Here is a 14,879-nt window from a genome sequence, read left to right as displayed (position 1 = left end):
GCCAACACTTTATTTCAGTCGACTATCAAATATGAGTTTAAAATCAATCCTAACTTCTACACAGATAAAAATTACTGCCTACAAATAAAACTGAACTTTGTTTCAAAGTTACATACCTTCCTAGACAACATCCACATCACAAACCTTAGCAGGATAGAATAACTTTCCTCTCACATTTGGAACAATTCTTTCCTTTGCAGCTAAAACGGTAGATAAAAATTTCTTTTATGGTTGCTATTTATCTCCTGCTCCTCTCTACTAATAATCCAACATTGACTAGATGGACTTCTAGTCTTACAAACATTGCAGTTCTTCTGTTGCATTAATTGATATACAGCCTAATTCCCCTCACCTACTCATCATCTGAAATGGCCCTTAATTCATGCTCGCACTATAAAAACTTGATTTGTATAATCTTTTCCCAGGAGATGCTTCCACACCAGAGACAGTGTGAGGCGAGGGGTATTACTCACATACCATAGAGCGACCTTGACTAAGTCACTCTCCTGTTACACAAAGAAAGGTTGCAGACCCATGTTACCTGAATGTCAATGCGAGGTCCTCAGCTGGAACCTTGCTTTGTGGTTCTAATTGTCCATTTTCTGTCTGTTTAGTGGTGCCCAGTTTGTTTTTTATATCCAGTGAGGACTGGCTCTCCTTTAAAAAAAAAAAAAGGACAAAAGAAAAATTCTTTATCTTTGCGTTAAAAGAATTTCAGACTTCATCCTTTGGGACGGATGATGAAGGCCTGTAAATTAGAGCCATACAGTGTAACCCACAAAGGCCATGAGACAAGAAAACAGACTCACTAAGATGCTCATCCTCTCAGGACCCAGTTATTTCCTGAAAGGAAGGGATGATTCTTGGAACAACAAGCAGAGACCATGGACTGTAAACAGCACACAGACTTCCGAACACTAGCCTGTACCTGCAGATGACGTTTTCTATGTTAAAACAGTTTATACAACTCATGGCACAGTGACCTAGGGTACGATTCATAGTTTTCAACTTATTTTCAAATGGCGACAAAATAACAGCAGAGTATTTTAAAGTGGCTGGAATTCACATTCTTCATGAAGAAGAATGAAGAAACTTCTCAGGAGGTTTTGAAGAATAAAAAAGGTGAAGAGGGAGATGGATGACTCCAGCTGCGGTCATCCAGCAGAGCGCCTTTTTGCCAGGGTGAAAGGGCTGCAGCCAGCTACACAGCTCTCCGCTCCACCTCACTGCCTCCCACCCCCACGGCACTCACCATGCTCAGCTCACGGGTTCTCTTCCCAATTTCCCTTTCCACCTGGTGTAGCTCCAAGCTCAGCTGCTCACTTGAGATCATCCCAGACCACTTGGGAGGTGGGGCTGGGGGCTGTGGTTGGCCTGCCAGGGTAGTCGCCTCCCTCTGCAACAGCAGCCTGTTACTAACAGCCTAAATGCATAAAGCCAAGCACATACACAACTGAGCACACAACACACCAAGCACAGGAAGAGCTCTAGGCCATAACCCTAGAGTATTGCTTATTTGCAAAACCAAGGCCTTCTCTCTCCTTCTTTAACAAGCTCCCAATTGAAATCACTTCCAAAGCAAGTTTAAACATTTTTTACATGCCGACAAGTGTCTTCACTTTTAAACAAGCAGCATCAAATTCCTTTTACTGTAATAAATTTGCATGGGTTTTCCCCATATAGCTCTTGTTCTCAAAACTAAGATTAAGCACATGAACAAAAACACTATTCTTTTGTGAGCTATTTGTTGAACAAAGGAGAACAGCAGATAAGCAAATCTGCTCCTTTATTTTATAGTAGTACAATTTATCAAATCCTACAGTACAGCCAGTATTATTATTAAACCATACAAAGCATGTTGAGAAATGTGGATGTCAGTATGTAGCTCCCTGCTGAGCCAGACCAGGAAGCACAGGAACAGAGAGGAGCAAGTGACTACGGCCATTCACAAGCTGCAAATTACTAGCAGCCAAATAAAAGCAGTAACCATGCCAGCCACTCCAAAAATCTGCTAAAACTGGGGAATCAGTTCCACAAGGGTGTGCTCTGCATTTAAACACACTATCTATTACTCCACACAGCCGAACATCTGGCTTGTCTACAAGCAGAAATGCTCATTCATTTGAGAAGAAAGCAAAATAATCTAGTTCTTCACGCTAAGACTGAATTAAGCGATTGCTACAACCTTGCAACAGGTAAAACAATAAAGCTTCCTGGATTTCAAGTATCTACTTGCAGCTTCGAAGACAAGAGAGAAACTGAAAGCGATTATTACTCAAACTAACCTGTTAGTTCTGACAAATTCAAATTATGGTAAAATCAAGGCTCAAAACTCAACTACATAGGATTTAACACTGACACAATCACAATAATAATGAGCAGGAGAGGCAGGCCACTTATAGTTTTGCAACTTTCCAATACTCTTCTATTATGGCAAAGGCAGACATGCAAGATTTAAAACATTTTCTCCTCTTGTTCCCAAACAAGAGCACAAGAACACAAGTTATGCTTCAAGTAACTAAGAAATGCATACTACTTGTAACTGCTGCTGCGACTTAAAAATTGTGAGCTCTTACAAGTAATCTGCAATAACCCTCCTCTAAAACACGTGTTCTTAGGTAACCACAATTTCAGCAGAAGCTGCTATCCAGTACTTATAGCAATTCCTTCTGGGAAAACATTAATATGAATAATTGCTGAGGTACCTAGAAGAGTCTTCTGGTAAACATTTACTGATTTTTCCTCGGACTAAAAAAAAAAAGGTAACTAAAGCTTTGCTAACACAATTCTTTCACTATGCCTTCATATTTCTCCTTATGTGTATCACAAAATGTAAACAAAGATTTCAGCTTATTAATTCTTTACAAATGCAGACTCCCATCTTTCCTCATGTCGCAAGAAACTACATTTCTTTTAAGCGAGGAGACATAAATATTAGGTTTTAATTTTTCAAGCTAAATATCTTTTATATTTATTTTCTTGACTCTTGTGGCTTGCGCTATTTAGGAAGAAACAGGTACAACACAAAGCCAAACGTGAAACAGATGAAGGTCATAGCTTTCTGGACATAAAATCAGACACCGTCAATGGCAGTGAAGCCGAGAGGAATAGGTACCTACACCACAAGTTTGCCTCCGAGTTAACAGATGAACAGAGAGGGGGAGTAAGTGAGAGAGAATGAAAGCAAACATGAATGAGCAGAGCGTACATTCAAGTATGCTGCTGATCTGCACATGAAGTTTCTGCTTTAGCAGAAAGGTTTACACTTGTACCATTGCCCTGATGCCTAGCATCACAGAATTAAGCGTTGTTACCCAGTATCATTACGGCCAGAGAAAGATCAACTTATGAAAAGCAGCTTTACTAGCTTCATCTCTCTCCATACCACCCCTCGCGGCTCTTCCAAACATTGGTACCAACCTCTAGTCCTCGCATTTGTGTCTGCTGGCTAATCTGATGGTCTACTTGCTGCAGCTCCATGCGCAGCTGCTGCTCTCGTTCAGCTGAGGGCAACTGTTTCCCATGCCCAGCCACATCTGACATGGACAGTCTCTCCCTTTGGGATCAGAAAAGCAAAAATAAGGAGATTTCCAAAAAAAAGCTTTACTCAGCTGGCACAGGAAAAATAGATGAATAAAATTTGAAAAAGGCAAAGGAAAAATAAAGCAATGCTACCTGTCACTGAAGCGTCCCTGAGAAGGTATATTTTGATGAGGAGAATATGGAGCGCCTCCCCAGCCACCGTGAGTTCCGTAAGGACTGTAGTCTGCCAATGAACAAAAGAAAACCATGTCACATTACTACAAAACTATCCTTCAAGTAGTTCAGCCAACACACAGAACTGGACAGCAATCAGAGAATAACCAGGAAGGTCAGCCCTCTAAGAGCGAGGAGGTCTAATGTTTCCTCTGCTGAAATGAACACAAAAAATACCTGTGACCAGTCTCACGTGCATAATGCATGACTCTTCCTGCACATCCAAGATTTGTTACAGCCTTCCAGAGTCTGAGCTTGTGAAGGACTTCGGAAACCCCAGGGGATGGAGACTCAAAAACAAACTTAAAGCCACTATGAGAGCAATTATTTTAATTACTTAAGCTCCTAAAAGACTTGAGAATTGATTGAAAATTCTGAGATACCTTGTTAATACCTTGTTAATACCTAGTTTGAAGATTAAGCTTTCAGGGAAGCCAGAATTCTGCCTGTGATAGTCTAGAAAGTTACTGCCGGAATTAAGCAGAGAGCTTTTCTCCTGTTTCCAGCAGTTAACTCCTGAAAAAAATCTAAAGGAGTTTGGGGGAATATAATTAAGTATTTTCTTAAGATTACTCAGTGGACCTCAAGAGACCATCTTTTAGAGTAAGATACATATCCACACTATACATGTGATGAGAAAATAGATGTGCAGACAATAAACCATTCCGACTTTATTCGCTTTGCCTAACAGTACACAAAACAACGGCTGCATTAATCTTGCAGCAGCAACTACCCATAAAGTAGGAGTGCAGTACAGTACTTGTTATGATGGTTTTGCATTATGTATTTGAGAAAGCAGTAACTTTCTGGATTCTACCACAACAGATTTAAATTAAAAGCAGCCTCATCTCAGAGGGATGAGCAGAATAAAGGAACTTTTTGCGAACAGCAACAATGAATCACCAACACACACACTATGTGTGCACAAACCTGGCTGTGGAACAGGAAGTATGGCAAAGCCTGAAGAAAAAGGCTGCCGCTGTAAGCCCTACCTAGAGTTATTTTTGTGGCATAACATACATCTCGTCTATATTTTTAAGACAAGAAACAAGTTTACAAGGGCTGTCTTCAACTTACATTACACTGTAGTAGTAAAGAAAATAGCAACAGCCAGCAAAATCCAAGAGCACACATCGTACCTGAAATGATTGATTTGGTGGTAGCTCCCTGAACTGCCATGGCCTGCATGGGACCAGAATTCTGGTACATCGCTTTGGAAGTACGAGAGATAGCCCCAAATCTCGACACAGTTGGTCGGTCTCCAAATGGAATGAGGTCATCATCACCAGTCTCTGCTGCTCTTCGCTGCATGTCTAATCGCTGGTCACGCATGGCTTTACTATCTACATTCTAGACAAGATATGGAAAAGGCAGTCAAAAACTTACTCAGAAACAAACAAAACCACATTCCTTTTACAACAAGCTGGTCCCAGTATAGTGTCTCTTGTGTTCTCTATTCCCTTCATCCTTCAACTAGTCTTCCCATTCCTCAGTTTACAATTCCACTGTTAGAGTGATGTCTCTTTAACAATCTAACTTAAAATGACCATTACTACCACCACTGTGAAATAGCTGCATAATTAATTGCAAACAAATCCAAGGGAAGGGAGCAGCAGCAAGAGGAAATTAAGACAGGAAAAGTCTAATGGGACAGAAGGGAAAAAACCCTCGAGAATAAAGTCAAAGAGGAGAAAAGGTGGGCATCTCTGAGGAATGCATTCTCCTTCCAAAGTCCAAACGAAATTTCTCTGAAGCCCAGCATTAAGAACCGTATAATCTTAACAGCCTGCAGATGACTCAAAACAGGAGTTACTCACTACAGCACTTACTTGGACATGTCTAGTACCTTTTCAGGTGCATTTTTCATTAAGCAGTAGTACTGCTTGGAACATCCTGGTTCCTAACTGAGCATGAGTTAACACCTTAACGGGTCAGCACACGAACAGATAAAACCTTCTCTCTCTACTCAAAGAGCTTCGACTAGCAGTCACAAAGGAAGAGATGAGCACAGAAAACAAGCTTGATTTAGCAGGATAAATAAATTTGACTTAACTTAGAAGAAGAAACAAGAGATTATCATAAAGATTTTCAACAAAGCTTTTCTGAGAAAAAGTTAGGCCAGTTATGGGAGAAGTCACCTGGAGTAACTTAAAACAAAAAGTCTATGGGTTGTGTCCATGAATAAATTTTAAGTTTCCTCAACATAAAACAAAACAAAAAATAACCTCCCCAAATAATCACCACATCCAGATAAACACAAAATGGTAACAGAAATAAACAGACACAATTAAGAAAAATGGGAAAAGCACTTAGTTAAACGGGAAAGCTATCTGTTGGCTGACAGAAAACGTAACATGGTAAGAATTGCCAAAAATTGAAATAAGACTTTGCTAAAAGAAGTAAAGCCGTTAGCATAGTGCTGTGTATAGCAAAAAGAACGAGGTAAGTGGAGCTACTACACAAAGAGGACTGGCTAAAGGCTAAAAACTTTGGTATGGTCCAAAATTAAAATAAAACTGGAAGCTTCTAGTGAGGATAAGGATTGCCAGAAACAGACAAGATAACATAGCTAAGGTAGCAATAAAGGGGTGGAAAAGGCAGTCACAACTGAGTTGGAAGTGTAACATGTTGAAACTGTAAGAGGCATTAAGACAGCATCTACTTTGGTATTCTGAAAAAAATGACTTTTTGATATCAAGTCCATAGGATGCTAGTACCAATCTTAATTTATTTCCCATTTACTGAGTGGAGGGAAAGAACATAGTAAACATTGCAATGCCATCTGCATAAATCCAGCATTATGTACTCTTGGATTATACTGTTCTTATCCTTGAAAAAAGGAATCTCTTATGAACAGTAAAAAAAGGAAGAATTAATTCACTTGCCATCTGCAGTGAAGGTCTCCTAAGACTTTTGTCCTGAGGGGAAACAGAAACTGAAGAGTAGCAGAGATCTGCTACTCTACAGAAGTCTTACCTGAAAACTAGCTCAGAGACAGAATGCTTTGTTTAGCGATGAGAAAGAATGCTGCTTCTCCAGAACCCCATTACTTCTCTTAATTGAGTACCAGTTTGTTTGCCCAGTTTTCTAGCAACACGGATGAACGACAAGAGCTGTTTGTTGGTTCCTGAACACTGCCACTTGCGCAGCAATAAACCACATCTGAGTAATCTCAGTACTGCCCCAGGTCAAACATGACAGTGTTAACGACTCAAGGCAAACACACTGTGCAGGACAGAGAGCAAAAAGACACATAAAAAACCCCAAATGCCTTTTATTGCTCTGCTTTTTCTGGGAGAAAGCCTCCTTTTTGCTCCCACTTCACAGAGTGCCTTCGAGGTCTTACAGGAAAGCAATTCAGTGGACAGAAACCAGACACATTTAATTCCAGTGAGGCAGAGGGGAAACAGGAAGCCTGCTTGTGGGCAAAGCAGAGAAGCTGGACAGAAAAATCCTACAATTTAGTTAAGTGGTTGCAACAGGTGAGCACTTGCCCACAGAAGAATATATTATGGACAGAAGTTTCTTCCCCCTCCCTGTATTGCCCAAGGAAAGGTCACCATGACAGTGACAATATATAAACAAAAGACAGAATACTTTTGCAGGTGGCAGGTGAAGGAGAAAACCAGATGCACCTCTGTAAAATAGTCCCTCAGACTAAACAGTCCTTTCTCTTGAAGACTTGAATGTCTTCCTACTTGCATGGGCTACCAGCATACTTCTTGCTGTTGAGTGATGCTTCAAGGTTAGGAAGAAACAGCATAGTGGTGGTATTTCAGAATGCTGTTTCTTTTCTTCTACATTCACGAATCCCAAAAGTGACACCCTAGCAACCTCTTCTTTTTGCAAAACTGACCTAGCAAAAATGCAGCAACTCAAAATAAGATCACAGTCAGACACCCACGGCTTCAGTGAAGGACTGAATAAACACAGCACAGAGTTAGAAATTTTCCTCCAGACAACTCAGCCTAGTATGTTGTTATGACTATGCTTCGTTCTCTCAAAAGCTTCATGCAAGTTTTGGGTATTCTTGTGGTCACAAATGACAGAGTCCTTCAAGTAAAAACTAATAATGCTGTTAATAGCAGTCACAATCACCTTAAAAGGACTCATAGCACAAAGCTAAGTTACAGCATCTCCTTCTGACAGAAAGTAGTACAGGAAGTAGACAGACATGTTTAATTAACAAGCTGCCAGTACAGAGTCATTTTTGGATTTCCATTAAGTGTAAAGAATTATGGGTAAAAATCTTTTGCTACCCATGGCTTTAGAGCAGAGTGGTTAGCCTGCATCTACATCCAGAATTTCAAAACAGCCACACAGATGTAGGGCTGTTCATAACTTTGAAAATAAAGCACTCTGCACAGTTGCAAATGCATTCTTTGAATGCAATGCACTTTTGAGCTTAAATAGAAGCACTGACTTGATCCTGGGAAGTACATCAGAGAGTCCTTCCCAACCCACAGAAGTATCAACTTTTCTGTGTTCCCCTAATCCCTACTTACCGCCATCTCCACACTCCTTGCTGCCACAACATCTTTGGGTTTTGCATCTTTGGTTCCAATGTAGGAGCCGATGGTGTCACAGGACCAGGGAGAGTATTGGCTGTAGTCATTTCCTTTGTATTTCCCAGCTACCTTCAGGTCTTCATCCAAGTACTGTACAAAAACAAAAATCTGGTTCTGTAAGTGAAGGGAAGAAGCAGCTTCACGGTCACCATTACTTAGTTCAGCAGCAGTGAGCTTGAAGAAAAACACCACCAGGATTGTTTTTTTTTAATCAGATGTATCATCATTTGGAATTGGGCCATGGCAAGCATGAAATGTGTAAAATTCTGATCACCTGACTACACTCCCAGTGCTGACTGTTCACTTGGCCAGTATGAAAGTGGTATTTTGACCTTGGTTAAAAACAAAAAAAAGCCAAAACCTCTAGCAAGCTGTTATGTAATTCCAAACATGTCAGGAGCAAGTGAAGCAAAGTCCAGTGACCATGAAGACTGACTACTTCAATTAATAATGGTTCAAAACTATTTCTCTTGGTTAGGATCAGCGGTAGATCAGAGAATTAACAGCCAGCCAAGAGACTGGAGACTGCACTAAAAAGGTTTCCCACCTGGAGCACAAAATCTGTCCCCGCAACACTTGCCAACACTGCACTGTTCTTATTTTCTTGTTGTCCTCACCTACCAGCACACACAAACTCCGAAGTATTTTCTAAACATGACAGTAAGTCACGTTTTTGTCAAAATAGGCTTACCTCCTCTGAATGAAAAGGATGAGGCAAGGTTGGTGATGGTGCAAAAGGAGGCGGAGAAATCACCTTCCTCTCTTCTAGCTGGGCCATGATCTCTTTCCTTCGTCGGTGAAGTTCATCCAGGCTGGGATGAGGCTGAAATGAAGACAGAAACATGTTACAAATCCTCTGAAGCATTAATGCACAGAACTAGTAATTTCAAAAATGTTGCTTGCCCAAATAAAATATGACAACTGTACACTGCAAGAAAAGGAAAATGCAGTGAATAGACAGTATCATTACAATAATAAGTTACCATCACTTTGTTAAAGTCTGTCTGTTAGCTTTCACATTTAACATAGGACAGACATATTCCTACACTAGCCAGAGTGTTAGTTCAATGCATGCCAAAGGCAGGGAACATTATTTGCCTAAAACTGATTAGATACTCAACTAAGCCAGTGTTTCTAACTTTAAGACTACTAATCTTTTAACTTGCAGGTAGCGCAACGTGACTCTGTGTTCCAGCTTGGCATAGTTTCCACTGGAACATGTTCCAGCATGGCAAGTCCCCATTTCAGTCATAGCGGGTAAGTGGTAGAACACTACAGATCATGACCTAGTCCCAGTTAGTTTGCATTTATTATTCATTTTGCAATAGAATTAAATATCCCACAAACGTGTCAAACTCAAAACTGACAAATCTTTAAGCTATGTGAAAAATGCTTCCTGGACTCAGCAATACGATTCCGAGCCTTTAGTCTGAATGACAGCTACGTAAGTCCAACTATTCTACTAGGCTCAATTCCAGCTAGGAAGACTCTCCAGTTAGCAATCTTAGAAGTACAGAAAATTTGGAAGAGCAGAATTTTTAGTTCTTTTATCAAGGGATGCACGTTCGCATATTTATCTATTTAGGCACAGAGACAGTCAGTCACAGATGGGCAGTACAAGAACACAAACATAATCATTTGCACACATGCTTTTCTACTTCGAGCACTAAAGTAGCAGCCTGCTCTTTTACATATTAACATCATTACAACTGCAGAGTTGACCAGTTAACTAAACTGCCTTCCAGTTTTAAGTCAGCTTAGTCAAATGTACCTCTTCAAGTTCAAACTTCTAATTCCTCACAAAAAACATCGCCTTACTGAAAAAAAAAAAATCTACTTCTCAAGTAGTTTATATTTTCTCTCTTCAACGACTACAAAAATGCAATATAAAAACCGTACCCTGTGGCATGAAGGTCTGATCTGACTGAGATGTGGAGCCACTGGGCAATAACCCTCTGTTTGCTGGTATCTGTCTCTGGATTCAGGTACGTAGGAAGGTACAGCTGCTTGTGGAATTTCGATGGGTACGGGGCTTCCTCGGACAATCTCCTCTCGCTGATATGGCTGGACAGGGGGATATACGCGACGGCTGTCATAGTGCGGCGGGTATATGGGTTGTCCCATAGGAGGATACTGTTGTGGCTGCGTGTACTGTGGGCTGACCACACGATCCTGAAGGTAGGGTGGGTAATGGTCTAAATAAGCTGGACCAGGTTCAGGAGCTGATGGAGGAGGTCGGACAAAGCGAGACATGGACTGAGGGGGATAGTAAACTCCTGAAATAAGGAAAAAGGAAAAACCACAAACAAAATACAGAAAGTGATTACCACAACTGTTCACAAAAAACAACTGTTTCAAATACTCCAGTCTACAAGTACCATGAAGAGAAAGGTATAAATTAATTCAGATTTGTTGTTTGTCCCCACTGTCTCATTGGTATTTCTACTCAAAAATTAACCACAGAAAACCTTGGAGAAGCAAAAGTTGATCCAAAGCTCAAGTGACACAGTTTAATTATCTGAATAAGATACCAGCAAGGTGTAAAGGTCACAGTAGCTGGAGAAGAGGTGGTGAGACTGAGCCCACCACAGGTACCACAGAAGTCCTGCTAGCACACCAAAGAGAAATAATTCACTAGAATGTCTCTGCAGATTCATACGAATGCTCTTAGCTAGACAAGACCAAGAAAGTAAACTGAAAATTAGCCTGTACATCTTCATCTGAACAACTAAAATTCAATTTGTCCCAACGTATCAGAGCCACTGCCTGTGTAAAGAAACTTGGATTAATTAGAATTCAAAGTTATCGAAAGATTTGTTCTACCTCTTGACCAGTAGAAGGAAATTTCAGTACTGTGAATCACCAAAGACTTATAATACCACACCTCCTAGTTATGTGAAGATTTTGGTAATCTATCTGGGATCTCTGGACAACCTAAAAGAATGCATGAATATGTGCACTTGTAGAAAACTCAGGTCTTCATTTGCACACCATAATAAAATGTAAGCTTTTCTCCCGCTTCAAAATGCTCTGCACAACTTTCTCAGAAATGGCTTCCCCCTCCCTTTTCCTTTCTAGGGTTTTTTTCCTCCTTTCCACTTCTTTCAGTCTTTCATTCCTTATTTTTCTTTCATATTAACTTCACTTTATGACATTTTTCTCTCCAATGTTACACTGCATAAGAATCATTCCCTGTCTTTATATATAGCCATACCTTTTCTTTTTAATCCCCTTCGGTATTATCTTTCTCCACTTGGTGTCTTTATACTTAGAACTTTTCCTCTTATTCCCTTTTTTATGATGTTTTCTTTTTGGTGCCCAGCCCTTCTCTAATTTCACTTGCCTCTACTTATCACATGCATGCGCAGACATTTCCAAAACACCCATACGCTTTTCATGAAGGACGTAAGTATTTCACCCCTCAAGCATAAACCCCTCTGCTGGTTAAGCTTTATTTCCATTTTCCCAGAGTCAAACTGAATTAAGTTTTACCATATTAGATCCCCTTACCCAGCCCAGTTGAGAAGAACTGAAGAAAGAAGGATTTACTACACTGGACGCATACAAACCTCTGTTTTCACTTGCATTAAAGTCCTCAGTCAAGACATAAGAAGTCTGCCAATTTCCATTCCGTTACGCCATCGCCACATTAGAGCCTACAGTCCACATGACAGGCAAGAGAACTCCAACTTAAGAGCTGAAGTAAATACCAGAGCGGGAAGAAAGAGCAAAATCAAGATGAAGATGAAAGATGGAGAGCTTGGTCTCAATCTTACCTTGTTGGTAGGGTGCTGGCTCAAATGGTGGGGCAGCTCCTCTAGGATCTTGATAAAACATATCTGCTTGCTGAGTATTATACAACTGAGACCCTCGTGGTACCATTTGCAACTGCTTGGTGACAGACACCGAAGGCAGATCTGTTGGTGCCCGAGCAGGCACAGGATGAGGGTTCACTGGTAAGGCAGAAATAGAGCTCTTGGGGACAGACTCCAGTCTGAAAAGCAGAAAGACGGGACTGTTCATTAAGGGCTGATATAGCACACTGTGCTTTAAAACACTGCTCTTTGCACATATTCACCTTCTGAAGGTTACATCGCCTTCTCCAATTAAAATATAAGCAAACAGGGAAGTAAAGTAGTTTAGAGTTTTTGCTTTAGTTTTCTACTCTACTGTTTAATCACTTCAAAAAAGATGACAACAAAACCAAGAAGAACCTGTCCTGTTTCTTTTCTAGAGAATGGGTTTACTTTGTTTCTACTACATATTTACACACATGACACTTTGAATAACAGTTAGGAAGACCCGTACAAGTCAGGAGGGGATCCAGGGGCACTGCTACTCAGATGGTCCATCTTCCCTGGCTTCAGAGCAGTTTCATAACCGGAGTCTGTCCCTCGAGAAATAAGTTGCGTCACCGTGCTGCCTGTTGACACAATTCCATTTGGCAGAGCAGTAGTTTTCCTATTGGGCAAGTCCACTCCCCCTTCCTCCGAGAGGATAGCTCCTGAAGGTAGGCCCACCTCATTCAGCTGGCCCAGGGAGGCACTCAGGGGTCTTCTGGGAACCAGACGCTTGTTCATTTTACGGAATCTTCAGAAAAAGAAACCACACATCAAAAATTGTAAAGAAAAAAAAAAAAAAAAGGAGTTTCATTTCCAACATTTTTCAAACACAGATCCTACCAAAAGCTTCAAGTTTGAATTCAAGTTTCCTAAGGGCTTGTGAGAAGTTTATTACGAGTATCTGCCAAGACTACAACTTCACCGCTATTTGAACTGTTGATAGTGGTTTCAATCGGAAGAACAAGGATGGATTTTTAACGGCAAGTACACCAAGAATTCATAGCTAAACTTCAGACTGCAAGTCAAAAAAAAAATATCTTATTCCCTGCACATATATGCCTTTCAACTGTGCAGAAGAAAACCAAAACCAAACATCACATAAAATACTACCTATAGTAACAGAAGCTTCAGAATAAGAATCAGAGACTATTCAAGCCTATCTTATTCATAGAAGAAACTAATAGCAGAAAGTTACAGTGATGAACTGATTCCCTTTTGCACCATTTGTCCAACAATAAACCAAACCAAGCCTTTATTGCTATGTGAATCATAGAATGGTTTGGGTTGGAAGGGCCCTTAAAGGCCATCCAGTCCAACCCCCTGCAATGAGCAGGGACATCTTCCACTAGATCAGGCTGCTCAGAGCCCCATCCATAGCTGTGATAGTTTTAAAGCACAGATTGTTAAGATTTATGTTACTATACCAATATGCAGCTTACACTGCTTGCGTCGTTTGATAAATTAGGTGACTGCAGAGGTAAAAACTCTATGAACACACGGTAATTCCAAAACTTTCACTGCTTCTGATAAATCTGAACCAACATGAGCCCTTTAACAACCGTTCCAGAAAAATCAGGAGACTGATGGTACCAGACCAACGAAGACAGCAAATTCCAGAGTTGAGGGTCCTCCACTAAAGATCCTGCCATTAGCTTAGATACCAGAATGGAAGTGGGAGGGCGTATTTGTAGGACTGACTGCTCCTGCTGCTTCTATTGCAGAACAAGAGGCCATTTCCCATGCAAGAAAGTTTCAGCAGGGTTGAAGCCGACACTTTCATATCATTTCTAACAAGCAAAGCAAGTTGGTAACACAGACTAGGAAGCTACACATGTTATTGTAGAAAATAAAAAAAGGGGGCAGTTATACTCCATTATTTAATCTTCAGATAATCTTTATGTTTGCCCACATGCACAGTATTAACAGCAATGCAACAGAAGGAAAAAAGGGTTTTTGTTGCTGTGGGTTTTTGTTGTTGTGGTTGGTTCGGTTTTTTTAGACATGCAAACAAAGTGTAATATTGCTATATAGATTTGAGCTCCTCATCTAGAAGAGTTCACTGATTATCTTCTAGCCATCTTCCTAACTCTCCATCAACACCCCAGTTTCCTGGATGGATTAATCTTTACCCACATAATCAAACTATAAATTCAAGCTACATAGTGTTGATAGTAGGCATCATTCAGATTGCATTAAAAGGGAGCGAACAAAGCGGGTTATCATACTCGCCTGTGCACACTGGGTCTTTGTCCCTTGCCAAGAGGGGAACCAGCTGCAGCTTAAGCAAGTCGAAATTAGTTATAATTAGCTATCTGAGGCATTACCACACATTTCCCAATTAGCCCTCCTGCAAGCTTAAAGCTACATATAGAGATACAAGAACCACACAGCAACAGCAGTGCATCTTACTCACACTAACCATTTTTAAAAGGAGGAACACTAATGAAACATCTACTCAAAGGAATTAAGCAAAGATAAAAGGTACACGGAAGAATTGAAACTCAAAGTTCCCCAACCGCCTACAGAAACTGCTGCAATCTGAAATAGAACAAGCATTCACTTCACCCCACAACAACTTTATTACTAAGGCACACATGCCTGTCTGGATAAAATAGGCCTCTTCCACCTACAAAGCTGACAAACAGTCCTTCCTGATACATACGACTGTAGCTCAGAGGCACTAGTATTGACTCACCACCTTCATTAGCCACCC

At 40.6% G+C, this 14,879-nt stretch overlaps 1 protein-coding gene across 5 annotated transcripts in view; it reads right to left on the bottom strand.

The window, feature by feature from the left end:
• RC3H1 (ring finger and CCCH-type domains 1) overlaps positions 1–14,879 on the bottom strand; it is a 77,602-nt gene that overhangs the window by 22,329 nt on the left and 40,394 nt on the right. For 2 of the 5 annotated variants that reach the window (XM_063343739.1, XM_063343740.1), the window contains exons 10-19: positions 12,633–12,914; positions 12,101–12,318; positions 10,224–10,600; positions 9,016–9,147; positions 8,262–8,414; positions 4,896–5,106; positions 3,676–3,766; positions 3,421–3,556; positions 1,253–1,423; positions 542–657 (exon numbers count right to left, since the gene is read on the bottom strand). In XM_063343739.1, the coding sequence (XP_063199809.1) occupies positions 542–657; positions 1,253–1,423; positions 3,421–3,556; positions 3,676–3,766; positions 4,896–5,106; positions 8,262–8,414; positions 9,016–9,147; positions 10,224–10,600; positions 12,101–12,318; positions 12,633–12,914 (1,887 nt within the window). Of the gene's footprint in view, positions 1–541; positions 658–1,252; positions 1,424–3,420; positions 3,557–3,675; positions 3,767–4,895; positions 5,107–8,261; positions 8,433–9,015; positions 9,148–10,223; positions 10,601–12,100; positions 12,319–12,632; positions 12,915–14,879 lie in introns of all 5 variants that reach the window. The other 3 variants (XM_063343741.1, XM_063343742.1, XM_063343738.1) reach the window with 2 other exon arrangements.

The sequence above is a fragment of the Chroicocephalus ridibundus genome, chromosome 8 (genome assembly GCF_963924245.1).
Source record: "Chroicocephalus ridibundus chromosome 8, bChrRid1.1, whole genome shotgun sequence".
NCBI classification, from domain to species: Eukaryota; Metazoa; Chordata; class Aves; order Charadriiformes; family Laridae; genus Chroicocephalus; species Chroicocephalus ridibundus.
The sequence above is the reverse complement of the archived record's forward strand: the minus strand, read 5'-3'. Positions and strand labels throughout refer to the sequence as shown.